Here is an 18,846-nt window from a genome sequence, read left to right on the forward strand (position 1 = left end):
CATTCACTTTGAGAGGTCTGTTCTGGAGACAGGAGCGGGTTACAGAGGTGAGACCCACATCTATCAGAAATTGGTGGCATATCCTAGCTGCGTACCGGTGAGCACATCCGGTCTGTGAAACAAGGTCCGTGTAACGTGTGCATTTCTCAGACTGACCGCAGCTTGTTTGACCCAACTTACTGCATGATAGTGATTTAGGATGCTGTGAGTTCCAGCCTAGCCGCTGGTCTACTGTATGGGACATTATACAGCACCATAATGATTGGTAGCATTATGATGTAGTGAGGTTGGTTTAGCCAAGCTGCTGTCAGTCCGGGAAATGCGCCTGCAACACGGACCCTGCACTCTGATCTGGCGGTAAAGAGGCATCTGAACACCGGTCAGCACCATTTGTGGTGCCCTGCTTGATTTATAACTTTAGTGTTCAATTTCATAAGAATGTTATCCTGCACTAAATCAAACAGCAAATATAGGTGTCCAGCATTTTTAAGCATGGTACACTGTGCAGACACAGTAACATCACTCAATGTATTGAATGGTTGTCTGGTTTAGAAAAATAATTATAAATATTACTTTGATCTGTTAGACCAGGCAAAACTCTATTCGGGATACCACACACACAACCTTCCCTGCTATTCTGGTTCCCCTGTTTGTGAAGGACCAAAGGTGCAGTTTGATTCCCTGAAGGACAACGCATTGTCCGAAACGCATTGGTAGTTTGGCACTTGTAACGATCTGTAACTTGTATAGTGACGTCATTAGGCCGCTCCACGTGAGCGCAAGCTTTAAATTCATTAGTATGGAGCAACGCCACCGGCCGGGCCTGCTCCAATAGAAAGATACTAGACCCGCTACACCCTGAGGTCAAGTGTCACCACCAGATCTCTGAGAAGCTCTGACAGATGTTCTTCAGTACCTCTTGCTTGAGGTTCTTTTGTTTTGGTTTCATTTTGTCATCTCGTTTCCCTCTCTCAGCTGTCATCTAGTTGCACTGATTGCATCCCTTTATATCCCCTCCCATACTGCATCACTTTGCGGTTTATACAACTTCCTAAGTTGTGCTCACTGCTAGATGCTGCAACTGCTGGTTCCTCACCTACGTCTTTTCCTTTATTTGTGTTTTCCTGTTGGCTTGATTCTAGGTGACCCTGACTCCCTCCGTATTAAGTGCAGGGAGCCGGTGGTCGTGTCCCCTCACTATTGTAGGGTTTTCATGTGTCACTCAGTCTAGGTACGAGGGCATGCAATTTTCTATCATTAAGATCTTTGCATGGGCTGAGCAGTCAGGGAGAGCTCTAGGGCTTTTATAGGGCTCACCCTTATGTTCCTTAGTTTGGGATCAAGTCAGTCGGATCTTTATTTGTGAATTCTAGTTTTCTGCAACACCATCCGTGACATCAAGCCTGCAATAGAAGAAAAGCAGAGACCATGGAGGAATGTTCAATAGCAAGGTAATCTTGGTTTATATATTGGCACGCACCTGTGGTCCTTTTTAAGCAGGGAAACCAGGGAGGATACCCGAATAGAGCTGTTTTACAGTGGGGCATTTTTAGGAGCAGGTATTGCAGTACTGTTGCAGTACTGCAGCACAAAATATAGGGAGCATCAGTGCCAGTGGACTATTGAAATTACAATTAAGTTTTCATTTGAAATCATTTAAAGGGAGTCTGTCACCTACTCTGAGCCTTTTAAACCCCTCAGATCAGGTTATAGACTCCTGTGCCCTCATTACAATGGTACCTTTATGTGTGCTGTCCCTCGCCGAGATCTTCCAAAAAAGACTTTTAAAACTTATGCCAATGAGGTTCGGCAAGTGCCCAGGGGCGGCGTTACTGCAGCAAGTGCCCAGGCCCCTCGGCGATGTGTCCAGAAAACCACACCTATTTCACCCCTCTGGCCCTCCCTCCTTTTCTATTATTACCTCCTCCTCTCCCTCACAAATCTTGCGCCTGCTAGAGGAAAGACAATGCTGCGCCGCCCCGCCCCGCCCCTTCTTTGGCTTCACTGCAGTCCTCTGCTGTGGCTGGTTACTTCCACCTGCTGGATTTCAGGCTACGGACCGGCGCATGCGCAGTCCAACTCCATGTTCCTCTGCCCATAATTGGTACAGCAGTGTGCAGGTGTGGGACAAGTGTGGAGCGGCGCAGGCGCTGGCAGCAACAATCTATTACAGTTTCTATCCTCTCACTGTGCACTCTAGGGCCAGGGCAGTTACAGGAGGGTGCACAATTTCTTCCCTCACCCTGGTTCTGAGGCTCATGTCTGATAGTAGTTGGGGTACCCGTGATGTTAAAAGGGTTTTCCAAGATTTTAATACTGATGACCTATCCTCCCCGGAGGATAGGCCATCAGTATTAATATCTTGGAAAACCCCTTTAAGTGTCCGTATGGGTGCAAGGCAGGATATGTGCAATGGCCAGAGTGTCATGCAGGAATAATTAACCAGTCCAGATATAGCAAATATTGCTAGATGGGAGTTGTAGTACATCCAATTATAGCAAACACGGTTCCAACTGTACATAGTGCAAATCGTTTCCCCAGATAGCGATATATGGATTTAGACAAGGTTGGGAGTGATGGCTCTCTTCTCTATCTTGATCAAGTCTCTTTGAACAAAATCTATGGCGGGCAACAGTACTCATGTAATTGTAGCTGTAGTGTTCACTGAGGGATACAGGGTTGTAGACATACGACTGGCCAGGTCATGTCCAAGTGTGAAGGATGTCTTAACGGTGTCCCTCACAGCAGTAAAGTCTTAGCAGCTTTTTGTAGCGGGACCTTACTGACTTCAATACTCAGCCATGCAAATTCTAAGTTCTCCAATTCTCTCCTTTGTCTTTATCCTTCTCTTTCTGTAGATCAAGGAGAGATCTGCTAGTCTCTTTAGCTTTTTGGGCTTGAGAAGAGGGAGTATACAGCAACAGCTTCCTCTCTGAACTCTCACTCTCAACTCCCAAGCTAGAGGTGGAGCCAGCCACCACCTAGCATCCTACAAGGGCTTAGCCAGGATTGTTAACCCTGCCCGTGTCATCCATACTATGCTGCGCTAGTTACAATACATGGCATAACATAACATCAAGCAACAAACTACTTGCAGATATCCTTAGCTCTGGGAGACTGAACTTGTGGACCTTCCACCTTAGTATTGTGACTACTGCCAGGTGTGCATAAAAAATGCATCACCATATTCCAGGCCCAGCAATGTGTACATACAAGTTACATATGCTGTATGTGAACCAAGGCATTCTCTGTACAGTCCTGCAGCATATGTGAGCGCTATCAGTAAAAACACAGCTGACCTGCGTGTCTTTTCTTTTAGTCTTCCATGACACTGAACCTGGAGGCAGTGCAGGCCATGGCTTTTGATGGATGTTACCACGACAGTGACGCCGACCTGAACTATTCCGTACATTCTGAGGAAAGCTCGTCTCGCGGACGGGCTGCCAGCGTGGCCACCCTCGACGCAGCTCGTGTGAAGCGCAAGAGATCCATCAAAGGGAATGTCGGCAGACTCATCCTCGAGAACAATCACGCCATAGACACTTATTCTAGGATCATCTTTCCCAGTGTCTACATTTTGTTTAATTTCTTTTATTGGGGCATGTACTTATGAGAAGGAATAAAGATGAGGTCGTACATGAGATCATACATCCCAAATGTACTTTACATGGAAAAAACACAGGACTCCTGCGCAAGAACTGCAGGATACATGAGTTTGATGATGCCGGTGTTGCGTTCAGTGTATTTCCGGTCACTTGTACTTGTAGAGATGTGCCTGCGCTATTAAAACACCAGATTTTTACTTACAAAGGTCACCCTAGGTCTTTTGTCTGCTTATGACCCCCCTGAAATGAATGGAGAGGTTTGCATCCCCAGCTGCCAGTGTACATGTGGGCCTTAACTTTTGTTCTTACTAAAACTTATATGCGTGACAAATAGTGATTTAAAATTCCCAGTATCACTGGCCTTTTAATTAACACTTAGGGCATGTTGTCAGTATAATCGTCTGACTAGATAAGCCTACTAGTAGGTTCAAACACACTGCTGCCGTAACAGGCTGCGCGCCTGCCTGTATTGTATCGGCACTGTGTTTATCTTTGTTCCTATATCGGTTCCTATACCCTAACCCCTGAAGACGCCGTGATACGGCGAAACATGTCGGGAGGCAGCGTGTAAACTCTGCTTTTAAACAGTCAATCACTGTGGCCCACTGATATAGGAACAAAGATAAACACAGTGCCGATACAATACAGGCAGGCGCGCAGCCTGTTACGGCAGCAGTGTGTTTGAACCTACTAGTAGGCTTATCTAGTCAGACGATTATACTGACAACATGCCCTAAGTGTTAATTAAAAGGCCAGTGATACTGGGAATTTTAAATCACAATTTGTCACGCATATAAGTTTTAGTAAGAACAATCATTAAAAGTTAAGTCTTAGGATCTTGGTAGGTGCAGGATTAATAGGTGTCAAGTAGTCCTATAGGACATAAGTGGTAGTAAACTGTTGTAACACACCGTATCCTCGCACTTAAAGGGAAAGCTCAGAAATTGTAGTTCATGTGGGCCTTCACTCATTCTAGCAATGCCACGGACATTATGGTCTAACGCAGGGTTAGACAACCTTCGGCACGCCAGCTGTTGTGAAACTACAAATCCCAGCATGCAAAGCTGCTCAACTGTTCTCTGAACTTTCATAGAAGGGAATGGAGCATGCTGGGAGTTGTAGTTTCACAACAGCTGGAGTGCCGAAAGTTGCTGAACCCTTACTAATGCATGAGGGGAACAGCATAAACAGGTTGGGAGAAGTAAAGGGTGGACGGGAGGACAGAGCAGTGGTGGTACCTATTGATAAAGGCTGGTGCCTCAGTGACTAGAGGATTAGCTAGATAACTGCAAAGTGGCTGACCATGGTTGTAATTACCTGTCCTTAGTGAGTTCTCTTTCACACCAGTTTCCTGTCCGGATGAGATGTGTGTAGTGAACGCAGAGCATCCAGCCTGAATCCTGACCCATTCGTTTCAATGGTCCTGTGTACATGAGCGTCATTTATTACTGATCATCTCTACGTTCAGGAAAAATGTCAGCATGTTCCATATTGTGCATTTTACGCGCAGACCTGGCCCCATAAAAGTGAATGGGGCTTGCAGATGCAGAGCATTTTTCACTGATATTTGGTAGGAGATGTTGAGTTAGGCCCCATGCACATGACCATATATATTTTGTGGTCGGCAAAAATACAGATACTGTCTGTGTTGACTTTAATGGGTCCGCATTTTGCAGCCAGGTATAGGACATGTTGTATCCTTTTGCGGAATGGACATACAGATGCAGAAAGTACATGGATCATCAATGTGCTTTCTGTATCCGTATGTCCGTTACTGTCCATGTTGCATCCACATTTTTTTACTGGCCCATTGACTTCAATGCGTCCACATTTTGCGGCCAAATACTTTTGCGGAACTGACATACGGATGCGGAAAGCACAGGGATCATCCATGCGCTTTCTGCATTCGTATGTCCATTGCACAAGAAGATACAATATGCCCCCAAAAAGCATACCACGAAGTCAGTGGATCCACAAAAAAAAAAGTGGACGTCTTATGGACCGCATCTGCATTTTGCGGATCTGGGGTTTGCAGACCACAAAACGGACACGGTCGTGTGCACGAGGGCTACTTTCACACTAGCAGCACGGACCTCCAGCAGGCTGTCGGGTGAACAGCCTGTCGGATCTGTCCTGCCGCTAGTGAACGTGTGCCCCCGGACTGCCGCTCCACCCCTATTGACTATAATGGGGGCGGAGGCACGGCAGCGCACGGCGAGAGACTGCCGGGAATAAATGTCGACATGTTGTAGTTTTATTCCGGCAGCCTCTCGCCGCGCCTCCGCCGGAACTCCGCCCCTGCCCCCATTATAGTCAATGGGGACGGAGCGGCAGTCCAGGGGCACACGTTCACTAGCGGCAGGACGGATTCCACAGGCTGTTCACCTGACGGAACAGCCTGCCGGAGGTCCGTGCCGCTAGTGTGAAAGTAGCTTTATTCTTCAGTTTTTCTTCATGTGCCTGAAAAATGAATCAAAAGCTGGTGGCATCTGTGTGGAAAAAGCTAAAACACTGAAAGCAATTGTAGGAAAAACTGATTCAACTTGTGGGCATGACCGTCGTTTTTTTCCCTGAACAGACCCTGACTCATTCTGTATCGCTCATGTGAAATAAGCCTAAGAAGCGCAGCTCTGGAGCAGAAACCTCTGCTCTAACAAGTGGATACTATGCAGACAACAAGAAAAAAACATTCATGCGTAAAAGTCAGTTTTATTATTTAGCTCCCCTGTGTTTCAGAAGGATTTACCATGGCATGCTATGAGCAGTGGGCGTCTGACCGTTCCCACGATCCAAAAAACGAAGGGGCAGAAGCTCCACGCTGTGGAGGGAACAGCAACACAGCTTCATCCAAGTGAAAGGCATTTATCACATTTGAGCAGGAGCTGCACAAAGCATTTCAGATACAAGGGGGAAATCTGTTTGGAGTAAAGTACAGCAAGCAAAGTTAGGCCTCATGCACACAGCTGTTGTTTTCGTCCACATCCGCTTTGCGGACAAGAATAGGCAGTTATATTAAAGGCTGTCCGTGCCGTTGTGCAAATTGCAGAACGTGCACGGACGCCATCCGTGTTTTTCGGATCCGCGATTTGTAGACGGCAAAACACACAACGGTCGTGTGCATGTAGCCTTAGACAAAAGTGACAGAAGATGCACCGAATGTATAATTCTGTGTGACCCACTTTGATAAGTGTCCGTGTCGCCGTCTTCAACCACAGATCCACAAAATACAGAAATCTTCCGTGTGCAATCTGGATTTTTCTCATTCTCATCAGTAGAAATGACTTTTCTTATCTGCAATACTCACCAGAACAGGTCATACAGAACACGGACATACAGATGCAGATAGCACGTGAATGGCATCTGCGTGCTGGCCATTGTTTTTCTGTGGACCCATAGAGATGAATGAGTCCGTGTGCGATTAAATCTGCCCTATTATCTGTAGCGGGAAAAAGTGGCAACACTTATGTACACTGGACTGTAGTTTCAGGCTACATCCGTACAGGTGATTCTGTGTCCTAGAGAAGCGTTTATTACTGCAGAACCATATTGCAGTATGTGTACACAGTCATGTACTATAGAGGCAGCTAAAAATGACACTTGTGACAACATTTGTGACTTTTCTACACCTGAAAACAGACATTGAGCCTTAATAAATGTCCCCCAAGTGTCTAACAGCAGATATTAATAAAGACACCACAGGCGTGCGCAGCCTATTGCATTAGGGTGTGCACCCTAAAGGTCAAACACACAAGCCCCGCGCACGTGTGTATGTATATATATATATTATATACATATTATATACACACACACACAGGCCGGGCCACACCCTATCGTTTCCGTGACTCCACCTCTGCGCAGTGGTGACTCTAGGAACAATATATAGGGGGGGGGGGGGGCACATAAGATATCACAGTCAAAAATGGGGGGGGGGGCACTAATAATTTTATAACAAGACACGGAGGCTCATATTGCATTAACTCTCTTTACTGTCCACCATAGCAGCAAAGAATGAACAGTACAATCATGAAGAAAAAACCATAGCAACCGGTCCCACCCCCACATTCCAGTATATAAGGGCACCACCCTCTGGAAACCTCCTCTTTCTTTGCTGCTACCATAGCAGATAAGTACATTGGTTCCTCAGCTGTTAATTGTGATATATATATATGTACAGTTGGGGGTTTTGTCTTATTCACTGCTGTGTTATGGTTGTATTCCGTTTATGTATACGGTCTGGGCTCTTAGCCCTTATTTAAATTTGGTGAGTTTTTTTTTTTTTTTTTCCCCCCTTCTGGGGTTATCCTCCCCCTTAGACTACTTTCTGTCCTCCTCCCGCCGCTCCTCTCGCGGGAGTTGCGGCGCATTCTTAGTGCCCCTCACGCTGCTGCTCCAGTCAGGACCGTCGCCATCTTCTCGGCCGCACGTTTTAATTACCGTTCGCCTGTGTTGCTCCGGTGAGTTATTGCTCCTCCCCCCTTCTTTGCCTGCATTTATTCCATCGCCTGTATTCTAGTTCGTTTTCTCTTTCTTCACAGGTTTTTCTCTTCCTTCTTGCCACTTACTGAGGTCTGGGGTGACTTACTCCTGCCACAGTTATAGCCCTATCATGTCTTCCCCAGCCCAGATTAATCTTCCAGCCTCCCAGGTGCCACCTAATATTGATAATGCAACGGATGCTGCCCATCCTGCTATGCAGAATCCTGCCCTGCATCAATCTATTTCTGATGCAATCCTCGCAGCCATGGGATCCATGTCCTCTGCCTTAACGCAATCCATATCGCAGGCCATCTGTGCGCAGGCTAACATGTCTGCACCAAATGTAGGGACCCCCTCAGCCTCCAGAACACCTCAGAATGATGGTTTAACTCCATCCCAAGGTAACGCGGTTGTCCCGCGGAAAAGAGCCTGTACACGCCAGGCAGAACATCCTCGTGCGTGGAAGTCGGCCAGGACCCTGCCTGAGCCAGAGTCTGATTCCGAAAGGGAATCCCTTGAGGAGGCATTTGACGAGTCGGCATATGACTCAAACGGAGATTTGGCCGATGTCAGGGTAGTCCAGTCACCTTTAGGGGCCTTATCGGCTTCAGCTACTCCATTAGAGGAGCAGACTGTTCAGGGGGACCTACCTATGGATAATTTGGGAGAACCTCTCTTTAACCCCGAGGAACTCCATCATCCCCGTTCCGCTGAATGGCTTCCGGCTACTCACGTGGCACAGTATTTGGAGTCCAAGATACGTGCTCCTTTAACCAAGGAGTCTCGTAATAAATTACGTGCGGAATGCCCGCGACCTCTAATCCCACATAAAGGTGTGCGAGACGCCCACAGTGGACCCCAAAATGGTCCAATTTCTCGCCAAGACAGGGTTTAACCCAAAAAAGGGATTGGATTCTGCCCTTAGGGCCGTCCAAGATAAACTCCTGGACCTTACTGGTCCTCTTACAAGGATCTTTGATATGGCGGAGTCCGCCAAAGCCGAAGGCAGGCAGGTAGATCCAGTGGAGTTAGGTGGCTGGATCCAGAGGGCGATTTGTTTGACGGGAAATGTCAACACTTCCCTGGCCATAGAGAGACGCAAGGCCATATTGATGAAAATAGAGCCTAAGCTTTCCAATCTGGCCCTCTCTGAAGCGGGCAAAGAGGCTCAGGGCCTATTATTCGGAGAATCCTTTATTAAGGAATTAGGGAAGTATGTCGGCGCGTTTACTGCGTTAGACAAAGCCCAAACTTCCATGCGAAAAGTATTTACCCATCGTTTTTCTGGACGGGCCGGCAGCTCCAGGGGCCGTCTGGCCGGCCGCTCCAATTTCCACTCCCGTGGCGCGGGAAGAGGCTCCTATAATAACCGGTCCTCCATTCAGGATCAGCGGTACCAGCCGTCGTTCTTCCCGTCCAGAGGCTTCCCGGGACGATCTAGAGGATTCCGTGGAACTCCCAATTCCAGACGACCAGTGGGTAAGTCCCGATCTTCTACCTCTGTTGCCTTCTTTGACAAATGTTGTTGGGGGCAGACTCCGTTTCTTTTTCCAAGCTTGGTTAAAGATTACCTCAGACCCCTGGGTCCTGGATACCGTCAGGGGCTTTGTGATCGAACTAACAGATGTTCCGTCACGCCTGCCTCCTCCCCCCCCTATTCGTCTGTCCAGGTCGGCCTCAGCGTCAGCTCCATACGGAGCTCAGGGTGTTGTCCCACAAGGGGGCGATAGAGCGCACGCCGGCACTCTCCGGAGGCATTGTCAGCAACGTCTTCTTGGTGCAAAAGAAAGGGGGTCAGATGCGCCCCGTCATCAATTTGAGACCACTAAACTCTATCGTAAGGTATCGTCACTTCAAGATGGAGGGCATCCATCTGTTACGGGACATGCTGTTGCCCGGCGACTTGATGGTCAAATTAGACCTCAAGGACGCGTACCTGACTGTCCCGATATCTCCGGTTTCCAGGGATCTGCTCCGCTTCAAGTGGGGAGACGAGATGTGGCGATTTACTTGCCTTCCTTTCGGCCTGTCCTCCGCCCCGTGGTGTTTCACCAAGGTGATGAGACCGGTGGTGGCCTGGCTCCGCAGCAGAGGAGTCCGCATGATAGTCTATTTAGACGACATTCTCATAATGGCCCAATGTCGCTCTATGCTTCGCAGACACCTCTCCATGGCCGTCACCCTTCTGTCAGATCTGGGGTTCATTATCAATCAGGAGAAGTCCTGCCTGATTCCCTCCACTTCAATGGAGTTCCTGGGGTTCAGAGTAGATTCGGTGGCCCTTACACTCAGCTTGCCCCTCACCAAGGTGCGCAGCATCCGCAAGGAGCTTCGCCATGCCTTGCTTCGTCCATTTTTGTCCCTTCGCCATCTGGCTCGGTTGATTGGCCTTCTTGCCTCCTCCATTCAAGCGGTGTTCCCGGCCCCCTTACACTATCGGGCCCTTCAACGGCTCAAGATCGCCCACCTTCACTCGGGTGCCTCCTATGCCGACACCATTTCCTTAGACAGGGAAACGAAGGACGAATTGCGGTGGTGGATCCAGAATCTCTCGATCTGGAACGGCAAGGCGATCTTTGGGCCTCAGCCCGACCTGATCATAGAATCAGATGCCAGCCTGCACGGTTGGGGGGCACACTGCAATGGAGTGTCCACAGGAGGTCCTTGGTCTCCAGAGGAGTCCCGCCTCCATATCAATGGCCTGGAATTGTTAGCGGGTTCGTTAGCAATTCGCAGTTTCGCCAACGGCGTTGTCACCGCTTGTATCAGACTGCGGATGGACAACGTCTCCGCGGTTCGATATGTCAACGGTATGGGCGGGACGCGTTCATCGGTATTAACCTACCTGGCGAAGGATTTCTGGGAGTTTTGCCTCTCCAGAGGCATTATGGTGGTGGCGGAACATCTTCCGGGTCTCCACAACGTGTTGGCGGACTGGAGTTCGCGTTACATTCGGGATTCCAGCGATTGGAAGTTGGATGGAACGGTGTTCCAGGCTTTGTCATCTCGTTGGGGTCTTCCATGTGTAGACCTGTTTGCTTCCAGGTTGAACGCTCAGGTTCCCAAGTTCTTCAGTTGGCGGCCGGACCCTCTCGCAGAAGCAGTGGACGCGTTCCTGCAGTCTTGGGAGGGGGCTCTAATGTATGCCTTCCCTCCATTTGCCCTCATTCCACGGGTGCTGCTTCAGATACAGCGTCAGTCGGCGGAGGTGATCCTGGTGCTTCCTCTGTGGAGGTCTCAGTCTTGGTTCCCCCTACTGCTGGACCTGTTGATCGATTTTCCTCTTCTCCTTCCAGATGTTCCGTCTCTCCTTCTGGACCCGGCGGGGGACCCTCATCCGCTCTTGCAGTTGGGTACCCTTCGGCTTATCGCATGCAGGGTCTCAGGGTCTCCGGGGATATGTCAGGGGTTTCAGGAACAACTGCTTTCCTATTGGAGAGCGCGTGGGCCCCGGGAACCCGACGTGCTTATAGAGCCGCTTGGGACTCTTGGGCGAGTTGGAGCAGAACACTCAATGTGGATCCCGTTCGAGCGCCTGTGAGCTCAATTCTATCTTTTTTATCCTCGCTCTACGATGCCGGTAGGGCCTATCGTACTATCAACTTGTACAGGTCGGCTATATCGTCTCAACACGAGGGTTTTGAGGGTTGCCCAGCGGGTCAACACCCCCTCGTGTGTCGGTTGTTACGCGGTTCTCGTCTTTCCCGTCCTCCCAGGCCTAGATTCTCGGCTACCTGGGATGCGTGTGTGGTTTTAAATTTTCTTTCCGGGTGGTCGTCTAATTCCCAGTTGTCCCTCCGACAGCTGTCCGCTAAACTGGCCACATTGTTTTGTTTGATCTCTTGTAAGAGAGTGTCGGACGTGCGAGCGTTAGATGTAGACGCTCGTTCGTTTACTCCAGAGGGCGTACACTTTAATATCTCTAGACGAACGAAGACTAATATCCGCTCTGTGACATATCCTTATTTTCCGCACTCGCCTCAGCTTTGCCCTGTGGCCTGCTTGCGGGAATATGAGTCTCGCACTTCTGCGTTACGTTCTCCTGAGTTTCCCCATTTGTTTGTGTCGTTTCGCAGGCCTCATGCCCCAGTCACCAGTGTTACCCTCTCGCGCTGGGTGAAGTGGATTCTCGGTCTGGCTGGGATTGACACGAGTATTTTTACGGCTCATTCGGTTCGCGGCGCATCGGCTACATCTATGACGGTGGCAGGCGCCCGCCTTGAGGATGTCATGAGACTGGCAGACTGGTCTAGAGTCTCCACGTTTCGGGAGTTTTATTTCCGCCCTCAGGCGCACGTTTTTGAGACTGTGATTTCTCAACTTTAAACTTGCAATATGAGCCTCCGTGTCTTGTTATAAAATTACATGATTTTCCTATTCTATGACGTAAAGTCATGATTTTATTAAAGACACGGAGGCGAGTATTGCCCTCCCTTTTTTTCCCACCCTGGGGTTGTAATGTATGGATTGCTATTATATTGCATAGTATTGTGTATGACATGTGTAATGTGTTTGGTGACTATGTCTCTTGACTACATTTTTTCTAGCATCTAGTTGCTTTTTATCCCTTTTGTTTCCGTTCTTAGGTTGAGACGGGCGTACGCTGGCAAGTGTTCGTCCTTGTTCCTGTTCGAGTTGGTTGACGTCACTGGTTCGTGGCAGTTTTATCTCGTTGAGGAGGTTTTTCAAGAGTCGTGTCTTCGGTCCGGATCCAGGTCGGAGTTCCAGTTTCAGTGAGCTTCGTGGTGTTGCAGTCGAGCAAAGAAAGAGGAGGTTTCCAGAGGGTGGTGCCCTTATATACTGGAATGTGGGGGTGGGACCGGTTGCTATGGTTTTTTCTTCATGATTGTACTGTTCATTCTTTGCTGCTATGGTGGACAGTAAAGAGAGTTAATGCAATACTCGCCTCCGTGTCTTTAATAAAATCATGACTTTACGTCATAGAATAGGAAAATCATGTAATTTTCACCACTAATCATACTACTGAAAAAAACTAAATAAGTATATATAAATAAGATTACAAAATACGAGAGTATTGCGGTATGTAGGGATACCTTTTTATTGTACTATCCTAATACTTAAAAGACAAGCTTTCAAGAGTTTTCCTTTCTTCCTCGGTATTGCTTCAGACCTGAGAAAGAGAGAAACACTCTCCAAAGCTTTTCTTTAGAGTTTAAAGCAGTTTCAGTGCTATAATAAAATAATTTACTTACAAAAGAAGCTATTCAGTCTGCTGTGCCGTCCTCTGCTTGCTTCCGCGGATCTTCCCCTCCTTTCAGTCTCTCCTCAGTGCGCAGGTGCCCTGTTATGGGGAATCTGTGGATGACACACTATTATGGGGAATCTGTGAATGACACACTGTTATGGGGAGGATCTGTGGATGACACACTGTTATGGGGAATCTGTGAATGACACACTGTTATGGGGAGGATCTGTGAATGACACACTGTTATGGGAGATCTGTGGATGACACACTGTTATGGGAGATCTGTGGATGACACACTGTTATGGGAGATCTGTGGATGACACACTGTTATGGGAGATCTGTGGATGACACACTGTTATGGGAGATCTGTGGATGACACATTGTTATGGGAGATCTGTGGATGACACACTGTTATGGGGATCTGTGGATGACACAGTGTTATGGGGGATCTGTGGATGACACACTGTTATAGGGGATCTGTGGATGACACACTGTTTTGGGGGATCTGTGGATGACACACTGTTATGGGGGATCTGTGGATGGCACTGTTATGGGGGATCTGTGGATGACACACTGTTATGGGGAATCTGTGGATGACACACTGTTATGGGAGATCTGTGGATGACGCACTGTTATGGGAGATCTGTGGATGACACACTGTTATGGGAGATCTGTGGATGACACACTGTTATGGGGATCTGTGGATGACACACTGTTATGGGGGATCTGTGGATGACACAGTGTTATGGGGAATCTGTGGATGACACACTGTTGTGAGAGATCTGTGGATGACACACTGTTATGGGAGATCTGTGGATGACACACTGTTATGGGAATCTGTGGATGACACACTGTTATGGGAGATCTGTGGATGACACACTGTTATGGGGAATCTGTGGATGACACACTGTTATGGGAGATCTTTGGATGACGCACTGTTATGGGGAATCTGTGGATGACACACTGTTATGGGGAATCTGTGGATGACACACTGTTATGGGGAATCTGTGGATGACGCACTGTTATGGGGGATCTGTGGATGACACACTGTTATGGGGAATCTGTGGATGACACACTGTTATGGGAGATCTGTGGATGACACACTGTTATGGGGAATCTGTGGATGACACACTGTTATGGGAGATCTGTGGATGACACACTGTTATAGGGGTTCTGTGAATGACACAGTGTTATGGGGGATCTGTGGATGACACAGTGTTATGGGGGATCTGTGGATGACACAGTGTTATGGGGGATCTGTGGATGACACTGTTATGGGGGATCTGTGGATAATGCACTATTAAGGGGATATCTGTGGATGGCACTGTTATGGGGTCATCTGTGGATGATGCACTGTTATTAACAGTGCGTCATCCACATATCCCCCATAACAGTATCATCCACAGGTCCCCCCCATAACAGTGTCATCCACAGATCCCCCATAAAAGGTGACATATTCCACACAGATGCCCCTATAACAGTATCATCCACAGATCCCCCCATAACAGTGTCATCCACAGAGCCCCCATAACAGTGTCATATTCCACAGATGCCCCCATAACAGTGTCATCCACAGATATCCCTTTAATAGACTGTTAAGGGGATATCTGTGCATGGCACTGTTATGGGGGCATCTGTGTGGAATCTGACACAGATGCGGGGGGGGGGGATCTGTGGATGACACTGTTATGGGGGGCCTCAACAGTAGCATCTTGTGCTATATATGTGTCATCATCCACAGATATCTCCCCCATAACAGTGTCCCTGACAGTGACTGACCCCCAACAGGGGGTGGTGGAGGCCGGCAACTATTGTAAGACCCCGCCGTTCCTTATGTAAGTGTTGTAATTAAACTTGTGCCAAGTTGTACTACTATCTAATCTATTACTAACTTACTGGGACAGTCAGGACTCCAGCTAGTAATTACATTCAGTTTTTCTTTTTCACAGTGGCTTCCATTCCGTATCTCCGGATTTGCGGAATTCCCACGGAACGGCACCCGTGTATTGTGGATCCGCAAATGCGGTATGCAATACGGCAACGGGAAGCACACGTTCGTGTGCAGGGGGCCTTAAACAAATACCGTATATCACCTTTATTATTTTATGAGCAATTTATATTAAAAGTTAAGTTTTACTAGATAAGAGATCCCAGTCTTTCAAAATATATTATTCCTCTCTGGGTATGATAGGTTAGGGACAGTGAACCAGATTCCCCTATTTATTTGTAGTATTTTGGTGCAGAACCACATAGTGGTATCTGTTTAGCAGCTCTCTCACCGGCTCTGCTCCGTGGATAACTGTGGCATATCTCAGACATATTGCAGGTATCCAACCAGCCCTGCTCCTTACTTGTTCTGCTAGAGCACTCTGAAGCCTTTGGTCAATGCTCATGCATGTTCTGCTGGAGTGCTCAGTCTCCTGTGGTCATCTTATGGCCACTGCCGCCAGTGAGGGATGTTATATCAGTATGGTCCGTGGCCATACGCATGCGCACGGGGTGAGGGCATGGGCACTGGGCGGGCAGGCAGGCTCTTCTCTTCAAACATTTAAACTAGGAGGCCGGCGGCAGCGTAACGTGACGTCACTCACTCCGTCACGCCGCACGCGCCTGCTCCTCCCACTTTATTAATGAAGCAGGCGCGTGGCGTCGGAGTGAGTGACGTTACGCGCCCGGCTGCCGGGAGACAGAGTCACGGAGCACAGGAGGCAGGAGCAGTGAAGCCGACGTATGTTGAAGCTGTGCGGACAGTGCGGGGCTGGCAGCCGGGGCTCAAGCGGCAGTGCAGGAGGCGGAGCACAGGGCTGTGATTAGGGTGTGCCCAGGCACACCCGGCACACCCCGTGTGCACGCCTATGAAAGACACTCCCTTTGTATTGGTCTTTTTTACCAGTTTTATACCGCAAAAACGGAACGGATACAGAAGACATACGGATGCATTTCCACATGTGTTCAGTTTTTTTTTGCGGACCCATTGACTTGAATGGAGCCAAGCACCGTGATTTGCAGACAAGCATAGGACATGTTCTATCTTTTCACGGTACGGAAATACTGAAACGGAATGCACACGGAGACACTTCAGTTTTTTTTTGCTGAACCATTGAAATGAATGGTTCAGTATATGTACCGCATACTGGACTAAAAAAATGGCCCGTATACTGAACGCAAAATACTGTCGTGTGCATGAGCCCTAAATGTTAGCACATTTCCTGCAGCTGAGGCCACGGCCACGGCATGACCGTCAACACCCCCCACTCCATGGCCGCACCCCGCTAACTGCCTAACACGGTGTACAATCTGCTAAATATTGTCACATGGCTGGTCAAAAAAGGGTCTTGTGACCTTTTTTTACAACTAAAATAGTCCCTTGATAAATGACCACCACTGTGTCATCTTGTATTCTACACTATGTGGGGTTTATTACTCCATGACCCTAATAGAAGTCGTACAGACTGTATGGTATATTGCACTGGAAACACTGTGGCTGCATGTTCATGTGTGCACAGACTGATCCAGTAATCAGGGTTCTGTACGGGACTCTGGGGCAGGATACAGAATGTACTGGTTAGAAGCATTCTACACCAGCAATACCAGAACTCCACCACTAGGTGTCCCCCTAGATATCTACAACGCCTGTGCTAAAGAGTTTCCGTCGTTGCCCTTTTAACTGCGGCAGAAGTGAAGCGTCGCTAGGCATGCTGGGAAAGGCACTGGAGCCACATGGTTTTCTCGTGTACTGTAGTCTGCAGCCGGGGAGAAGTGAGAGCGGAACTCAGTGAAACCGGAGGTAGGTACAATGTATATATACAGCCTGCAGTCACCTGTATATATACAGTTAGCTTACTGTACAGTCTGCAGTCACCTGTATATATACACTCAGCTTACTGTACAGCCTGCGTCACCTGTATATATACACTCAGCTTACTGTACAGCCTGCGTCACCTGTATATATACACTCAGCTTACTGTACAGCCTGCGTCACCTGTATATATACACTCAGCTTACTGTACAGCCTGCGTCACCTGTATATATACACTCAGCTTACTGTACAGCCTGCGTCACCTGTATATATACACTCAGCTTACTGTACAGCCTGCGTCACCTGTATATATACACTCAGCTTACTGTACAGCCTGTAGTCACCTGTATATATACACTCAGCTTACTGTACAGCCTGTAGTCACCTGTATATATACACTCAGCTTACTGTACAGTCTGCGTCACCTGTATATATACACTCAGCTTACTGTACAGCCTGTAGTCACCTGTATATATACACTCAGCTTACTGTACAGTCTGCAGTCACCTGTATATATACACTCAGCTTACTGTACAGTCTGCAGTCACCTGTATATATACACTCAGCTTACTGTACAGTCTGCAGTCACCTGTATATATACACTCAGCTTACTGTACAGCCTGCAGTCACCTGTATATATACACTCAGCTTACTGTACAGTCTGCAGTCACCTGTATATATACACTCAGCTTACTGTACAGTCTGCAGTCACCTGTATATATACACTCAGCTTACTGTACAGCCTGCAGTCACCTGTATATATACACTCAGCTTACTGTACAGCCTGCAGTCACCTGTATATATACACTCAGCTTACTGTACAGCCTGCAGTCACCTGTATATATACACTCAGCTTACTGTACAGCCTGCGTCACCTGTATATATACACTCAGCTTACTGTACAGCCTGCGTCACCTGTATATATACACTCAGCTTACTGTACAGCCTGCGTCACCTGTATATATACACTCAGCTTACTGTACAGCCTGCGTCACCTGTATATATACACTCAGCTTACTGTACAGCCTGCGTCACCTGTATATATACACTCAGCTTACTGTACAGTCCTGCAGTCACCTGTATATATACACTCAGCTTACTGTACAGTCTGCAGTCACCTGTATATATACACTCAGCTTACTGTACAGCCTGCGTCACCTGTATATATACACTCAGCTTACTGTACAGCCTGCGTCACCTGTATATATACACTCAGCTTACTGTACAGCCTGCGTCACCTGTATATATACACTCAGCTTACTGTACAGCCTGCGTCACCTGTATATATACACTCAGCTTACTGTACAGCCTGCGTCACCTGTATATACACTCAGCTTACTGTACAGACTGCAGTCACCTGTATATATACACTCAGCTTACTGTACAGTCTGCAGTCACCTGTATATATACACTCAGCTTACTGTACAGTCTGCAGTCACCTGTATATATACACTCAGCTTACTGTACAGCCTGCGTCACCTGTATATATACACTCAGCTTACTGTACAGCCTGCGTCACCTGTATATATACACTCAGCTTACTGTACAGCCTGTAGTCACCTGTATATATACACTCAGCTTACTGTACAGCCTGCAGTCACCTGTATATATACACTCAGCTTACTGTACAGCCTGCAGTCACCTGTATATATACACTCAGCTTACTGTACAGCCTGCGTCACCTGTATATATACACTCAGCTTACTGTACAGCCTGCAGTCACCTGTATATATACACTCAGCTTACTGTACAGCCTGCAG

General features: G+C 47.9%; 2 protein-coding genes across 2 annotated transcripts in view; both read left to right on the top strand.

Annotated features, from left to right (window-relative positions):
• GABRR3 (gamma-aminobutyric acid type A receptor subunit rho3) overlaps positions 1–3,789 on the top strand; it is a 70,444-nt gene extending 66,655 nt beyond the window's left edge. The window contains exon 10 of the mRNA XM_044287799.1: positions 3,320–3,789. Coding sequence (XP_044143734.1) covers positions 3,320–3,613 — 294 coding nt within the window. The 3' untranslated portion in view covers positions 3,614–3,789. The remainder of the gene's footprint in view (positions 1–3,319) is intronic.
• Positions 3,790–16,969: 13,180 nt separating this feature from the next.
• RIOX2 (ribosomal oxygenase 2) overlaps positions 16,970–18,846 on the top strand; it is a 31,526-nt gene continuing 29,649 nt past the window's right edge. Inside the window, exon 1 of the mRNA XM_044287800.1 lies at positions 16,970–17,074. The gene's annotated coding sequence lies outside the window, so the exon portion shown is untranslated. The remainder of the gene's footprint in view (positions 17,075–18,846) is intronic.

Source organism: Bufo gargarizans, chromosome 3 (genome assembly GCF_014858855.1).
Source record: "Bufo gargarizans isolate SCDJY-AF-19 chromosome 3, ASM1485885v1, whole genome shotgun sequence".
In the NCBI taxonomy this organism is placed as follows: Eukaryota; Metazoa; Chordata; class Amphibia; order Anura; family Bufonidae; genus Bufo; species Bufo gargarizans.